Raw genomic sequence first — 14,608 nt, forward strand, 5'->3', positions numbered from 1 at the left:
GAACCGATTAAATTACAGAGAATAGTAATAATGGAAAACTAATTTATTGAAAAAGTATGATAATTACACTAAACTGATATGTTAACCAGTTTGCTAATTTTTATTTTTATATTTTTTGGTGGACAGTAAAGTTTCTAACAGCGCTCTGTCGTTGATTTTATCAGTTTTATTATCAAGCCGTTAAACTAGGAGTTGCCAGACTTTAATTAATAATTTATAAACAGGAAAACAAAAAGTAAAAATTTTAATAATAAAAGAGGGTGAAATCCAAACTCACGGGGAAGCTGCGGCCGGTGGACCGACAGGATGTGACGTTTGTTGTTCTTGTGGTGTGAGGCGTTCAGGGTCTGATCGGATCTTCAGTCTCCTGCTCAGATTCTCCCCTTAAATCCTCTCCTACCGGCCCCGAATGAAGGTAAACACGCCTTTTACTGTATCCGTGAGGTTACGGACTCTTAGTCTGGGCTGTTTCGGGTTGAAGTCGGTCTTAAGTCCGTCTCCATGTCGAACCAGCACCGTTTACCCCGCAGTCCGCCTCCGTGAGCCCGGACAGTGTGCGTCCTGTAGCAGCGAGTGAAACTAATCCAGCGCGGTGCTTCAGGACTCTGCTCCTCCTGTTTTAACTCTGATTTTACTCCGTTTCTGTGGCTGTTTAGTAATAAAACAGCCTGACTCCGTTTCATTTATGATATTTCGCAAAGAAAAGTTAAAATTGTGATATTTAATATGCAGCAACTTGTTTACCTGGGAGTCAGGTGTGACAGCTGCTTAACTTCTGCTTAATGGGCCCAACAGGACGTCACGTGATGTCCAATAAATAATACATTTTAAAAATAATCCTGTAATAAAACATTATATTTGAGAATAATATCATAACTCATTATATTTTAAAATGATACCTAAATAATAGATCATTATAAAGATAGTATAGGCACATTTAGGGTTGACATTTTTTAAGATTGCAGTTTTTTCTTTTCTTTTTCTCTTGAGCTTTTTATTTTATTTTATTTTATTTTATTTTTTCATTGTGGAGTTGAAATAATCAGTTTATTGGTCGGTTAGTGGATATGGAGACAGTAAATCAACCATTTATTAAATCTGTAATGAATCTGTCTTAAAAAAAAAAAAAAAATCCAGTGAATGTCACCAAGTTTTTTGTTTATTTGTTTTGTTTTCTTGTATTTCTCCTTGTTGCATTGACAGACTTTTTTGTGTGTGTTTGATTAAAAAACAACAACTATTTTTCAGATTAACAGGTATGCCAAAAGAAAAATATGATCCTCCAGATCCTCGTCGATGTTACACCATCATGTCAGCCGAGGAGGCAGCCAGCGGGAAGAAGTCTCACTGGGCCGAACTCGAGATCTCAGGTGGGATTACTGAGTAAAAGCCTCCTGAAGTTAAACTTCCACATTTTAGAAACCTTCAAAAAAGAAGATGAAAGTTAGTGATGCTGGTCGATAAATAAAGATTTAGAGTTAAGGTCTAATGACACCTGTTTTCTCAGGTCGTGTTCGCAGTCTCAGCAGCTCATTATGGACGCTCACTCACCTGACGGCGCTTCACATCAACGACAACAACCTGACCCGCCTTCCCCCCGACATCGCTAAACTGCCTCACCTGGTTTACCTGAACCTATCCTCCAACAAGCTGCGAAGCCTGCCCGCCGAGCTCGGCAACATGGTCTCTCTCAGGTCAGCAGCACGGTCTCTGTCAGGTGGTTTTCCAACCCTGACCTCTGAACATGGACTTTAATAAGTTGAGTAGAAGTAAACAGCTGCTGTGAGGTGGTATCACCTCTTTAATGAGTAGAAGTGTGAAGGTTTACCAGTGTTTTTGAAAATAATTGTTACAATAAATTCTATTTATAGAGCACTTTACATTACAAGAATCTCAAGGCGCTACACAAAGGGATCGGGGATAAATAGATAGGTGTTTAGGTCACATTTGAAAGCATCTGTAGTCTGTGGGGCCCTCAGGTGGTTCCACAGCAGATAAGGCCTGATCATCCATTGTGCGGAGCTCGGTTTTGGGGGGAATGTTTTTGTTTACGGACCGTAGGGAGCATGAAGAGGTCTGGAGGGAGAGGAGTTCCTTAAAGCACTGATGGGTTTGGAGTGAGACCTTGTACTCAGTTCTGGGTGGGACGGGGATCCCGTGGACAGTTTTCAGAAAGGGGGATGATGTGTTCGTACTTACGGACCCTTAGCAGGATCCTGGACTGGTTTTCAGTAATCCAGCTTGGAGGAGATCATGGTGTGGACAAGCATCTTTGCATCTGCCAGGGTGAGAGTTGGACGGAGTTTGGAGATGATCCAGATGTGGTAGAATGAGGTCTTACAGAGGCGTTTGATGTGGGGTTGTCCTTAAGTAAAGATGGGTGTCATCAGCATAGCGATGGTAGGAGATCCCAAGCCTGCTGATGAGCAGATAGAGCACAGGTGTCAAACTCGTGCCATGGAGGGCCAAGAGGCTGCAGGTTTTCGTTCCAACCATAAACTCCACCAGCTGAATTCACTAATTAGTCCCTGCTCTCTGCTTGAAGGTGTGGTAATCAAGAAATCACCTGGCAGGGTTTTTGGTTGGAACGAAAACCTGCAGCCTCTTGGCCCTCCATGGCACGAGTTTGACACCTGTGAGATAGAGGGTGAAGAGAGTGGGGCCCAACACAGAGCCCTGAGGGACACCACACTTCACCCCTGTATCTCATGAACCCTTTATATAAGTGTTGTGTTGTTGCAGTTGTAGCAGTAATACCGCCTCTTACCAGTAGGTGGCAGCAATGCTCCGAAACCTGAGTGACACCTGCAATAGACCGAAAGAGAACGACCAGCTTTAGTGCTAGGCATTGTGGGAAACTGTACAAGGATAAGAATTGTTTGAATATTTATATTTGCATTCTTAAAGACTTGTTCTTCTTGTTTCCTTCAGGGAATTACTTTTAAACAACAATCTGTTACGAGTCCTGCCTTATGAGCTCGGGAGACTCTTCCAGCTTCAGACGCTGGGACTCAAAGGTAAACGTTAATCCATCGCCAACACCTTTATTCAAACTTTAGATAATGAAAAAAAAACTGTTGGATGGACAATCACGGCTGCTTAAAATGTTTTTCAAATTGGTAAAGTCTTTATTTTGTGCTTGTTTTCAGGAAACCCTCTGTCCCAGGACATCCTGAACCTGTACCAGGAACCTGATGGAACCCGGAAACTTCTCAACTACATGCTCGACAATCTCGCAGGTAGATCCACCAAAACACTTTTTATTTATTACAATTATTATTATTATTATTATTATTATTATTATTATTATTATTATTATTATTATTATTATTATTATTATTATTTATAATACTAATAATAAGATAATATATTATTATTATTATTATTATTGTTATTGTTGTTGTTGTTGTTGTTGTTATTATAATTAGGTTTACTAGATAATTTTATTAAGAATAGAAAAATAATGTTAATAATAATAATAATAATAATTTTATTATTATTATTTATTATTATTATTATTATTATATTTAAAAATATTTTAATTTTACTAAAATTTATTTATATAGTACTTTTCAAAAACAATGTTACAAAGTCCTTTACATAATAAAAACAAAGTAAAAAGAAATTAGAAAAAGAAGTCAAAAGAAATGTGAGGAAAAAATATGAAAAAATAAAAGGCTAAAAACCACTATCAAATAAAGAAAAGGAAAAATATGTAAAATAAAAGCAATAAAAGCAATAAAAGATTCAAACAATTTTAACAACAAAAGGTAAAGGATATAAGATCCTGCCCATTTTACAGTCAAAGAAAAAAATTTAAAGTAATAAATAATTGATGATTAAAAAATGCTCAGCTTAAATAAAAGTATGTATTTAAAAATGTGTTTTTAAAAGTGTTTTTTAATGATTATAATAATGGTTATTTTATACTTAATATCTGATTTCTTTAGCTGAGATACCCAGGTGTATTAGAGCAGGTTACCCGTGTGTTTGTCACTGAATTTCTGTTTTCTCCCTGATCCTGTGTCAGTCCACCCCGAGCAGCTTCCTCAGAGACCGTGGATCACCCTGAAGGAGAGGGATCAGACAGTTCCAACAGGTGAGACCTGCTCACACCTGGTGTGCTGAGTGCTCTGATGGTTCAGTGGATGTTAACATGTGACATGTTTGAATCAGCCAATCAGGAAGATTTGGACGTTTATAAAACTGTAACCCCCCCCCCCCCCTCTCTCTGTCTGCAGCCGTGTTCACCGTCATGTGTTATAACGTGTTGTGTGATAAGTACGCCACGCGGCAGCTGTACGGCTACTGTCCGTCCTGGGCGCTCAGCTGGGAGTACAGGAAGAAAGGCATCATGGAGGAGATCACGCACTGCGACGCTGACATCATCAGTCTACAGGTGAGTTAGGGCCGGTTAGTGACATCATCAGGTTGGTTGGCAGGTGGGAGGGGAGCTGTGAGGTAATTTATAACAGCTGTTTAAACTCTGATATGAGAAACAGCAATTTGTTTTCATGTGTATGATGTGTGTGTGTGTGTGTGTGTGTGTGTGTGTGTGTGTGTGTGTGCGTGTGTGTGTGCGTGTGTGTGTGTGTGTGTGTGTGTGTGTGTGTAGGAGGTGGAGACGGAGCAGTACTACACTCTGTTTCTAGAAACCCTGAAGGACCGTGGGTATGACGGGTATTTTTGTCCAAAGTCTCGAGCTAAACTCGTCTCTGAAGCCGAGAGGAAACACGTGGACGGCTGCGCTATTTTCTTTAAGACACAGAAGTGAGTAAAAACGTTTTAATCTGTTTTATTTCTGTAGATTCACTTCTGTCAGTTTTTGTGTTGTTTGGTATGGTTTTCATTTTCCTCATGTCGACTTTCTGCAGGTTCACGTTGGTTCAGAAACACACAGTGGAGTTTAACCAAGTCGCCATGGCGAACTCTGAGGGGTCAGAGGTCATGCTGAACAGAGTGATGACCAAAGACAACATCGGGGTCGCCGTGCTGCTCGAGGTCAACAAAGATATTTTCTCTGGAGGTAAATAAACATCAGTTTACCAAGCAACCAGTTGGTCAACTTGACAACTTTTTAATCAATGAATCAGTCTGAGTCCAATGAAATGTGAGCTGGGTCCCAGTTCAGGGTCTGCAGACCATGAAGGCTGAACTGAGATAGTCTGGTCTGCAGACTGTTTGTCACTCTCAATGTCACATAGCGCCGCTCTCACCTGTCAGACTTACATTACTTTTCCATCCAAAGCCTTACATTTAAAACAGGATATTTCTTTTTTATTATTATTTTTTTAAATTATTTTACTTTATTATTATTATTTTCTTTATTAATAGAGAATAGAACCAGAATACGTGAGTTGAGAAACAATGTACATGTTCAACATGTGAACAAGTGCTAGAAAGGATGTTGGATCAAATAAAAAAAAAGAAATAAATGATAAAATTAAGCTGTTTTAGTTTTGTTTTGTTAAAGTACTAAATTGATTGAATATATTGTTTGAAATCCCTGTAAAAGATATTTTTAAAAACTATGAAGGAAGTTTTTTTTTCCCAGAGAATTTTCTTTAATAAATGTAGAATTTTTCCATAATGATGATATTCATAAAGAACTTTTTTTCCTCAGTATATTAATAAAAAACAGCCCAAACAACACAATTTTCTTTTTATGCGATCAAATATTTTATGTATTATCAGAGTGAGGTTTAGATCACCAATCAATACAAGAAAAGCACTCAGAGAGCACAGACCTCCGCCAAGCATCACGCAACACTTTAGTCCGACTTTAATGTTATACTTTCGGATCTTAGTATCCAGAATATTGCCAGGATCTGGATCGTACTTTAGCATCTGTCAGAAATTATGGTGACCTTGTCTTGTATTGTTTTGCAAAGCAATCCGATCATTTATGGTGGAGTTATATACACATATGGTGAAAACAGCCCTATCTCACAATGATAAAGAATCATTTAAAAAAGTCCTGGATCCAGACGGTGATCCAGATCACCTCCAAAATTAAATCATTTCTTCCTTATTCCATTTTGAACATTTCCTGAAAATTTCATCAAGGTCTGTTCATTACTTTTTGAGTTGATGTTCACAGACAAACAAACAAACTCTCTCAAAAACACAACCTACTTGGTGGAGGTAACAAGTCAAAAAGACTCACCAGAGACAACTTAATTGACACTCTGTCCCAGAATCTGGAAAATACCAAAGCTCTGTACATATTACAGTGAAATCTGTCTGCATTTATTGCTAGGTTGAGTTTTTTTTTTTTCTGTAACAACACATTTTTCTACAGTAATACAAAATCTTCTTTAATGACCCCCAACGTATGTTAGCTTTAAATGGTTGAACAGTTACAAGCACAGGGGATTTTAAGGAAACAACAAAAGTTAACTGAACTGAATTAAACAAAACCTTAATTACTAATCTTATATGTAGTTATATTTTTATACCACTAGGTGTCACTGAGTGTCTTTGATAAAAATAAGTGGTTGTTTTGTTTCTCAATTTTAACCGTTTATTATTTTGTTGTTGTCTCCCGATATAATCTGACTCCTTTTACTCTCTGGCTCCTCACCTGTTCACCTCCTTTTCCCCCCGTCTGTGTTTCCAGGTGTGAAGCCTCTTCAGGACAGGCAGTTAATCCTGGTCGCCAACGCCCACATGCACTGGGACCCTGAATTTTGTGACGTCAAATTAATCCAGACGATGATGTTCCTGTCAGAGCTGAAGAGCATCGCCGAGCGTGCATCGGCTTCCATGGCAACCAGTTCTCCATCGTCTGACCTCTCATCCATCCCAATCGTCCTCTGCGCAGACCTCAACTCGCTTCCTGACTCTGGTACGACCAGCGCTAACAGTTAGCGTCTCAGCTGAAACTCACAACAACACCAGCACAATAAACCCCTACGTCTGATCAACAAAACCCCAAAGGAATTTTTAGGAAAATAACTTAAAAGATATGTTTCCCAATATTAAGACACTACAGGGTCTCCTGGAGAAATTACAGTACTTTTGTTTTTACTTTCACTTTTAAAATTGGCATCTGTGATGACGTCACAGAGGAGAGTCCCACTGACTTTGTTCAAATAGCAAATTAATGGTTAAATTCAGTGGTGCACTATTTTCCTGATATTAAGAGTAGAATATGAGTACACAACACAGTCTACTAATCTAATCAACACATTTGCTGGTATAATGGAATAGTGTTTTAATGGGATAGAAGACTGAGAGACAAACAGCTTTAGTTTCTGTTAGTTTACCCACACTCCTCCTTACCTGTTTGGTCTATAAAGTCTTAACATACAGTCCTGTGCCCATTACACAGACATGAGAGAACGTAACAGAGGATTCCTGCAGAGCCTATAAGGAAATGTGGACTGCCAGGGTATATCTTATATTAAACAACCAGAGCACGAGTTAGAATAGAATAGAATAGAATAGAATAGAATAGAATAGAATAGAAGTTTATTTAGGTAAACTCATTGTGCTTTGCTTTGAGGACTAAAAGAAAAAGAAAAAGATGGATAATGATACAAAATCAGGTTAGGGACCAGCAGTATAAAAACAAAAATGAAACAAAACAAAACACTTTTACATAAAGATACATTTTTTTTAAATAAGGACACGCTTTTGTGCCTCACGCTGGCGTCCAATTGATCGTTTCTGAAGCCATCGGACCTCATAAAAGGACCTCAGATGTCCAAGTCAGAGAATGCAAGTCCCCCATGCTGTGCCAAATGAGAAAAAAAAAGAGCATTCTAAAGAGCTGTACTGAAAACAGACACTTCTTCCCCTAACTTTTTGCCCTTTTTTTATTTAATATATAAAATCACTGATTGACTCATTCAACAGCCATTGCCAGACAATGTGTTAATTTAGAATAAAAATGTAATCTCCAGTTTACTGTTTAATCTAATCAATAAAACCCTAATCCTTGAAAGGGATGGGTACCTTTCACATCTGAAACGATTGGGAACCAATGCTTAGTACTCAACGGTACCAATTTTTGGTACTTTTGTGCGTTTATGTGGTAAATGAATAATAATGTTTTTAATAGTAAATTAGTAGTAAATAGACATTTTTCAATTTTAAATATTTTTTCTTCAATATATAACCTTGCAGTCCCGTGTTTGTGTCCAGTATGGAAATTCTACTTTTCCAGTCTCACAGTCACAAGGACGCATTTAGGTACCTGAACATGGTACCTATTAATTTTGTGTGAATCGGTACTTAAGACGGAGATCAATCGGTTACCTTCAAAAGAACTTTATCCTGTACCCATCCCTAATTCTTGGTATTTCAAATAAAACTCTGAATTCAATCAATAAAACACTGTATCTAATCAATAATACCCTTACACTAGTCAATTATAACCTAAGTCTAGTCAATAAAACCCTAAATCTGATTTTTTTAAAAATTAAATCTAATAAAAAATACCTAGACATAATCAACTAAAACCTCAAATCCAATTATTAAACCCTATATCTAATCAAAAAATCTAAATTATAATCAATTAAAACCTAACCCTAAAAACAATGAATAAAAATTCTCAATGTAATCTGTAAAAATCTTCGATCTAATCAATTAGATGCCTAAATTTGATCCAAAGAAATCCTAAACCTAATCGATTAGAACCCTTGATCTAATCAGTATAGAACCTTAACCTAATCAATGAGAATACTAAATTTAATCCAAGACATCCTAAATCTAATTAATTAGAATCCTAAATCTAATGGTATAAAATCCTAAATGTCATCAATGGGAATCCTCAATGTAATCCATAGAAATCCCAAATTTTATCGATGAAATTCCTAAATCTAATCCATTTAAATCCCTAATCTATTCAATAAAAATCCTAAATTTAATAAATTTAAATCCTAAATCCAATCAATCAAAATCCTAAATCTAATTAATAAAAATCCTTAATCTGATTTAATAAAATCTTTGATCTAATCAATCAAAATCCTAAATCTAATCAATAAAAATCCTAATTACCATTAATGAGTAACCTAAATCTAACTCATACGACTCTCAATCTAATCAATAAAAAACCTAAACCACGATAATAAAAAAAAAAGAATTAACCATACCTATAAAACCATTCATCCTGTTAAAAAACAAATTCTACAAGAATAAAGAAACAAGGAGAATCTCTTTTTCCAACAGGTGTGGTGGAATACCTGAGCAATGGAGGAGTGGCTGATAACCACAAGGACTTCAAGGAGCTCCGTTACAGCGACTGTCTGACCAACTTCAACTGCAACGGCAAGAACGGCAACTCAGACGGCAGCATCACCCACAACTTCCAGCTGAAGAGCGCGTACGAAAGCCACCTGATGCCTTACACCAACTACACCTACGACTTTAAGGTAAACACCCCCACCTGATGCCTTACACCAACTACACCTACGACTTTAAGGTAACTACACCCCCCACCTGATGCCTTACACCAACTACACCTACGACTTTAAGGTAAACACACACACCTGATGCCTTACTCCAACTACACCTACGACTTAAAGGTAAACACCCCCACCTGATGCCTTACACCAACTACACCTACGACTTTAAGGTAAACACACACACCTGATGCCTTACTCCAACTACACCTACGACTTAAAGGTAAACACCCCCACCTGATGCCTTACACCAACTACACCTACGACTTTAAGGTAAACACCCCCACCTGATGCCTTACTCCAACTACACCTACGACTTTAAAGTCAGATAGTAAGTTTAAAGTTTTTTGCCTCAAAATCTAGTTATGCCCTGTTCACGCCTCCTACACGACCTCTTTGGACGAGGGTGTGGCTTTCGCTTCGGTACCATGCTGCAGTGTTTACACAGAGAGCGTAGATATGGCTCATAGAAGCACCGTGGTTCAGTCAGACCAGTTTGATCCAGAGTCTGACCCAGAACAAGGACGTTTCTGAGTGGTTGGTAACTGCAGCAGTTACCAATTAACGTTAGCAGCTTGGTGCTAACCAGAGTTATATGACCATACCGAGCAGAAAGAGCTGTGTGCAGCCTGGACTGTTAGTTTTTCCAGACAGTACCATGAAGGACGTCAACAAACTAAACTGCAGCAGTAACACACACATTAGAGGTGACTGTGGTCTTAGCGTCCATAATAACAGCTGAGAGTGCGTTAGCTACCCTGTAGCACAACATTAGCTCCACCGGGGGGCTACCACGACAAGTAGTCAGATCCGTCCAAACAAAAGATAACATGATGTATATAAAGCTAGCTTCAGGTGAAATATATGTCCATATATCTTCTCTTTAATGTACCCTGATATTATTTACTTGAGGTGGTCTCGGTCCGCTTCCAAACGAACTCTGGTGCGGTTCGTGGTTCTCCGGTGCAGGTCTGAATACAAACCAAGGTCCATCTGAACTAACTACAGGATACATGTGCCTTTTGGGCCTATAAAGCCACCGTAACCTAACCGTCTTTGGTTCATACCTGATCCTCCATCTTCTGTTTAACCACGCTGTTGCTAGCATGTTGTGGGTCAGGACACGCAGGGCATAGCGCCTCCTTGCTGCGATCATTGGTCTTCCTGTTCCTAAATTGTAAACGGTGTTGTTAAGCTGCTTTGAAGGAGCTGCTCTTGAAACTGAAAATGATTTAGCAGCTCTAATAAGAGCACAAACTCACATGTTTACCTCCATTTCCAGGTCTGTACTCTGTGTGCCGCCCTTGTCAGTGCTGTCCAATGAGAGCACTGATCGTCACACACCTGGATGTGTTTACAGAATAAAGTCCACTTGCAAAAAGTACAATCTGAATACGAATCTCACCGAACAAAAAAATAAAGTCCGCTTTTGGTCCGGACCAAACAAGTGGACCAAAGGACTTTTCTGGTCTGAATACAGCCTTCATTTCAACCCCTCCTCTCCTCTGTCTCCTCTCGACCTGCAGGGCGTAATCGACTACATCTTCTTCTCGATGACTCACCTGAGCGTGCTCGGCCTGATGGGACCCCTGGACAGCCAATGGCTGATCGATAACAACATCACCGGCTGCCCCCACCCCCACATCCCGTCTGATCACTTCTCGTTGTTGGCCCAGCTGGAGCTGAAGACCCCCCTCCCTCCTCCTTCCCTCAACGGGCTGCACCTGCCGGTCCACAGGTAGTGCCACCTGAGAGACCAGCCCACTTCCTGCCCCCCCCTCAGATTTATACACAGCCCCTCCTCCTGCAGGTTTTTATAGCTCCTCCTCCAGAGTTTATACACCTGCTGTACAGGTTACCGCTCACCTTTTTACGCCATCGACATCCGCAGGGAGTGAAGTATTTGCCTGATTGTTTGCAGTTGTTAGAGTTTTATATGAAATCTTCCTTTAAAAGGGAGACGTTAAAACACCAGTTTTAAAACACTTCATTTAATTTTCAGGTTTTGCAGCAAACATGTTGTGAGGGAGGTGAATGTTTTTACCAAAGGATCAAAGCTAAATTTGTTTTTGTATCTGTGATGATTTCAGTGACTCTGAACTTTGTATTTTCCGCGTCACACGATCAGATCGAAGCCCTTTCTATCAGTTTGATCTCAGGGCTCTGCTATGCATCGGACTTACCTCTCAAAGACTCCCACAGGCACATCTTAGAGACGAAAACCAAACAAAGCTTTATTGTGAAAATCTCGTAAGCACAGGGAGCATTTGTCTATTTTTATTGTTTGTGATTTGTGATGAAAGTGTTTTCTCAGCCTCATTTAAAGAGGTTGATTTAAAAACAAAGAAATGATTAAATTAATATTGAATTAAAACAAAAAAGAGATGGAGAGTTTTCAGGTTTATGTTCATTTATTTACACCGCTAGTCCTAAATGAGGCTCCTTAAAATCAGCCCCACAGCGTTTTATTTATTGACCTTTTCCCTCTTTAATAAAGTTAGATGTTGGTAATGTCGAATCAGTCAGATTAATGTTTACTTGGTTCAGTATTTTGAAGTTAAGCCATGAATTCAGATACGTGTTGGCAGAATCAAACAACAAAACCTCATCAGGTTCAGTTTAAAGCTTTCTGGACGGCAGTAATTTCCGCTTTGCTTCGTTTGCACATTTTATCACTTATTCATGAAGCTCCTGTTTCATTTACAGACATTTTCAGGCTCATACTTCACTCCCTGACTCACCTGGCTGGTTTTTTAAATTAAAATAAAAACCTTTTATCAAAATCTGAGGAGAGACAAAGCTCCGACTTTTAGAACCAGATTTTTTCCTCAAAGATTAAAGACGTTTTTTGTTTTTTTTTTCCCGGTGAACTCACAGTTTGATGGTGAAATGAACTCCATCTGTCCTCTATGCTCTGTTTCTGAACTGCAACTTTTTCTGTCTGAAACCAACATGCAGTCTTTGACGGTACTTTGTACGATTCAGTTTTACAGAATTTTTGAGAAAAAGGATAAATGTGCAAAAAGCTCTTTGTCTGTTTGTCTTTTTTTGACTGTCACATGAAGAGATGAAGCTTCAAAATATACAATTCTTTTTATCCATAAAGCTTAAGTAAGATCTCTCTCACACACACAAACATTTCTTTAAGCCATACCTAAACTCACGTTATACATTTTATTGTTATTCATTCATTCTGCCTCTGTGGTGACAAACTGGCTGTAATAACTGATTATTATTTTTATTTTTTTTTAACTTTAGCATTTTTAAAAAAAAATTCAATATTTTTAAAAGTTGTGGAAATTTTTGAAATTTATTTTTTCTCAAAAGTTTGGCAATTTTTTAAAATTACTTTTAAAATTAAAATTTTAAATAAAAAATATAAATAAGAACTTAAAGCAAATATCTTAAAAAATTCTTGGAGGCAATATTTCAGCCATTTTTAACCAGCACAGGCTGAGTATTCTCTATGCTAACAGGCTAACAGGCTAACTGGGGCTAACTGGATGGGAGGGTGGTCTTCTTTTCCTTCTATGGCGTCAGTAATTTTGAATGCCCTTGTTGTTGCCTCACTGCCTTCTATGAAATTGGGGCACAGTTCAATTACCTTTATTTTTTCTTCATATATTTTATTTATCTATTTATTTGACCTTTATTTTAGCAGGTGAAAGTGTTTTAAAGTCAGTTCTCATTTACAAACGTGACCAGGCCAAGAGGCGCCAACAGGAACACATGTAAAAACATAATGTTAGTACAGAAATCACTGGCCTGATTTACAAAAGTTTTAGCTGGTGGTGGAAGCAGACAAACAATGGGCCACAGGAAGGGTGTAGTTTGAAGAAATGTTACTTTCTGGACCTCCTGTTCAAAATAAGGTAAGTACATTTTATGCTAAGTTTTGTTTTCTTGATGTCAGGTCTGTGAAACTCAGAAACTCATTCAGCGTCTTTCACAAAGTGTTTCATTTCAGAATTTAACCGAGCTGAACTCAAACCTACAAAAACTGTTTTACTTTCATTTCTCAGAGTCTGAGCAGGCTGCTCTTCAACACGTTAGGTTTTATAATCTATCCCCCCACAGACAGAGAGGGAAATGCTCGCTGATAAAAGCTGCTGAAACATATATTTATTTATTTTTTTCTGCCAGTGTCCCTTTAGATCCTCCGTAATAAAACACTCAAAGACAGAAAACATTTTACTTTTATTTATTCTTGGAAAAAAATCAGTTCAGCACCTTTCACAATAAAATCATCACAGAGAAGACACGGTTCATTTTCCATTTCACAGATAAAGTTCAAAATTAGAGAAAGTTTACTAAAACCTTGAGCTACTTACATCATTATTTATTTTTAAAAAGGTTCAAATCTTAAGACTAAAGGTGTTTTCCCTGTTTAACATATTTCACTATGATTCATGATCCCATTTTGTGGTTTTTAGTTGATGAAAGAAGAAGAAGATACCGTGGATGAATTGGAGCCCCTGAAATTAGAAAGAGAAAAGTGATCAGTGAGTTTCAGAGAGTGATACCAAGCAGAAAAAAAGCAGGGATAAATGGATCAGAGCTGAAAACTGTTCCTGTTCTGCTGTGGCTCTAATCTGGACTGAGCTCATGTTCCTGAGATTAAAATCTTCAGTTTGATGTTACTTAGTGTTGGAGTTAGCAATAGGTTAGGTAGAGTTAGTTAGCATAAGCAGCGTAAGCTAGGGTAATTTTGGATAAATTAGGTCAAGTTGAAGCTAATCAAGGTGAGTTTGAGTTAGAAAGGGAGACTTAGGTTTATTTAGGATGATTTTTATAAATAAAGGTTATATTACGTTAGAATAATCTGAAGTTAGTTGGTGTGAGTTTGAGTTTGTAAGGGTAAGTTAGGAGTAGCAATGGGTCCGGCAACACCGATGCTTTGTCATATGTGTTAAGATAATAGAGCTAGCATAGAGATATTTTGAAGCACAATTCTTTCAATCAAGCCCAAAAGAAAAAATAAGGTTCCCACCACGTGGGACCATTTTGATTTTTATCGGCAATAAAAGTGTTTGTTTTTATTTCCTTGTTTTGGCCTGTTAGTTTCTGCTTGATCTGGAGCTAGAGAAGTTGCTCCTAAAAACTGGAATCACCTGAATGCCAAGACATTTCAAAAACATGTTTTTTTTTCTTTAAATAAAATTTTATTTAAAAAGAAAAAAAAAACTTCCTGCCTCAAAATT

General features: G+C 38.0%; 1 protein-coding gene across 1 annotated transcript; it reads left to right on the forward strand.

Annotated features, from left to right (window-relative positions):
* Positions 1 to 283: 283 nt before the first annotated feature.
* cnot6l (CCR4-NOT transcription complex, subunit 6-like) lies at positions 284 to 12,421 on the forward strand. The gene is made up of 12 exons (XM_074670975.1): positions 284 to 415; positions 1,249 to 1,370; positions 1,508 to 1,694; positions 2,932 to 3,017; positions 3,150 to 3,239; positions 4,031 to 4,099; positions 4,242 to 4,399; positions 4,616 to 4,770; positions 4,875 to 5,026; positions 6,620 to 6,847; positions 9,175 to 9,377; positions 10,934 to 12,421. The coding sequence occupies exons 2-12, from the start codon at positions 1,259 to 1,261 to the stop codon at positions 11,147 to 11,149; spliced, it is 1,656 nt and encodes a 551-aa protein (XP_074527076.1). The 5' UTR covers positions 284 to 415; positions 1,249 to 1,258; the 3' UTR covers positions 11,150 to 12,421.
* Positions 12,422 to 14,608: the final 2,187 nt, after the last annotated feature.

This window comes from Halichoeres trimaculatus, unplaced genomic scaffold (genome assembly GCF_033239565.1).
Source record: "Halichoeres trimaculatus isolate MK-OKI-2021-1 unplaced genomic scaffold, fHalTri1.1 fHalTri1_scaffold_5, whole genome shotgun sequence".
Lineage (NCBI taxonomy): Eukaryota > Metazoa > Chordata > Actinopteri > Labriformes > Labridae > Halichoeres > Halichoeres trimaculatus.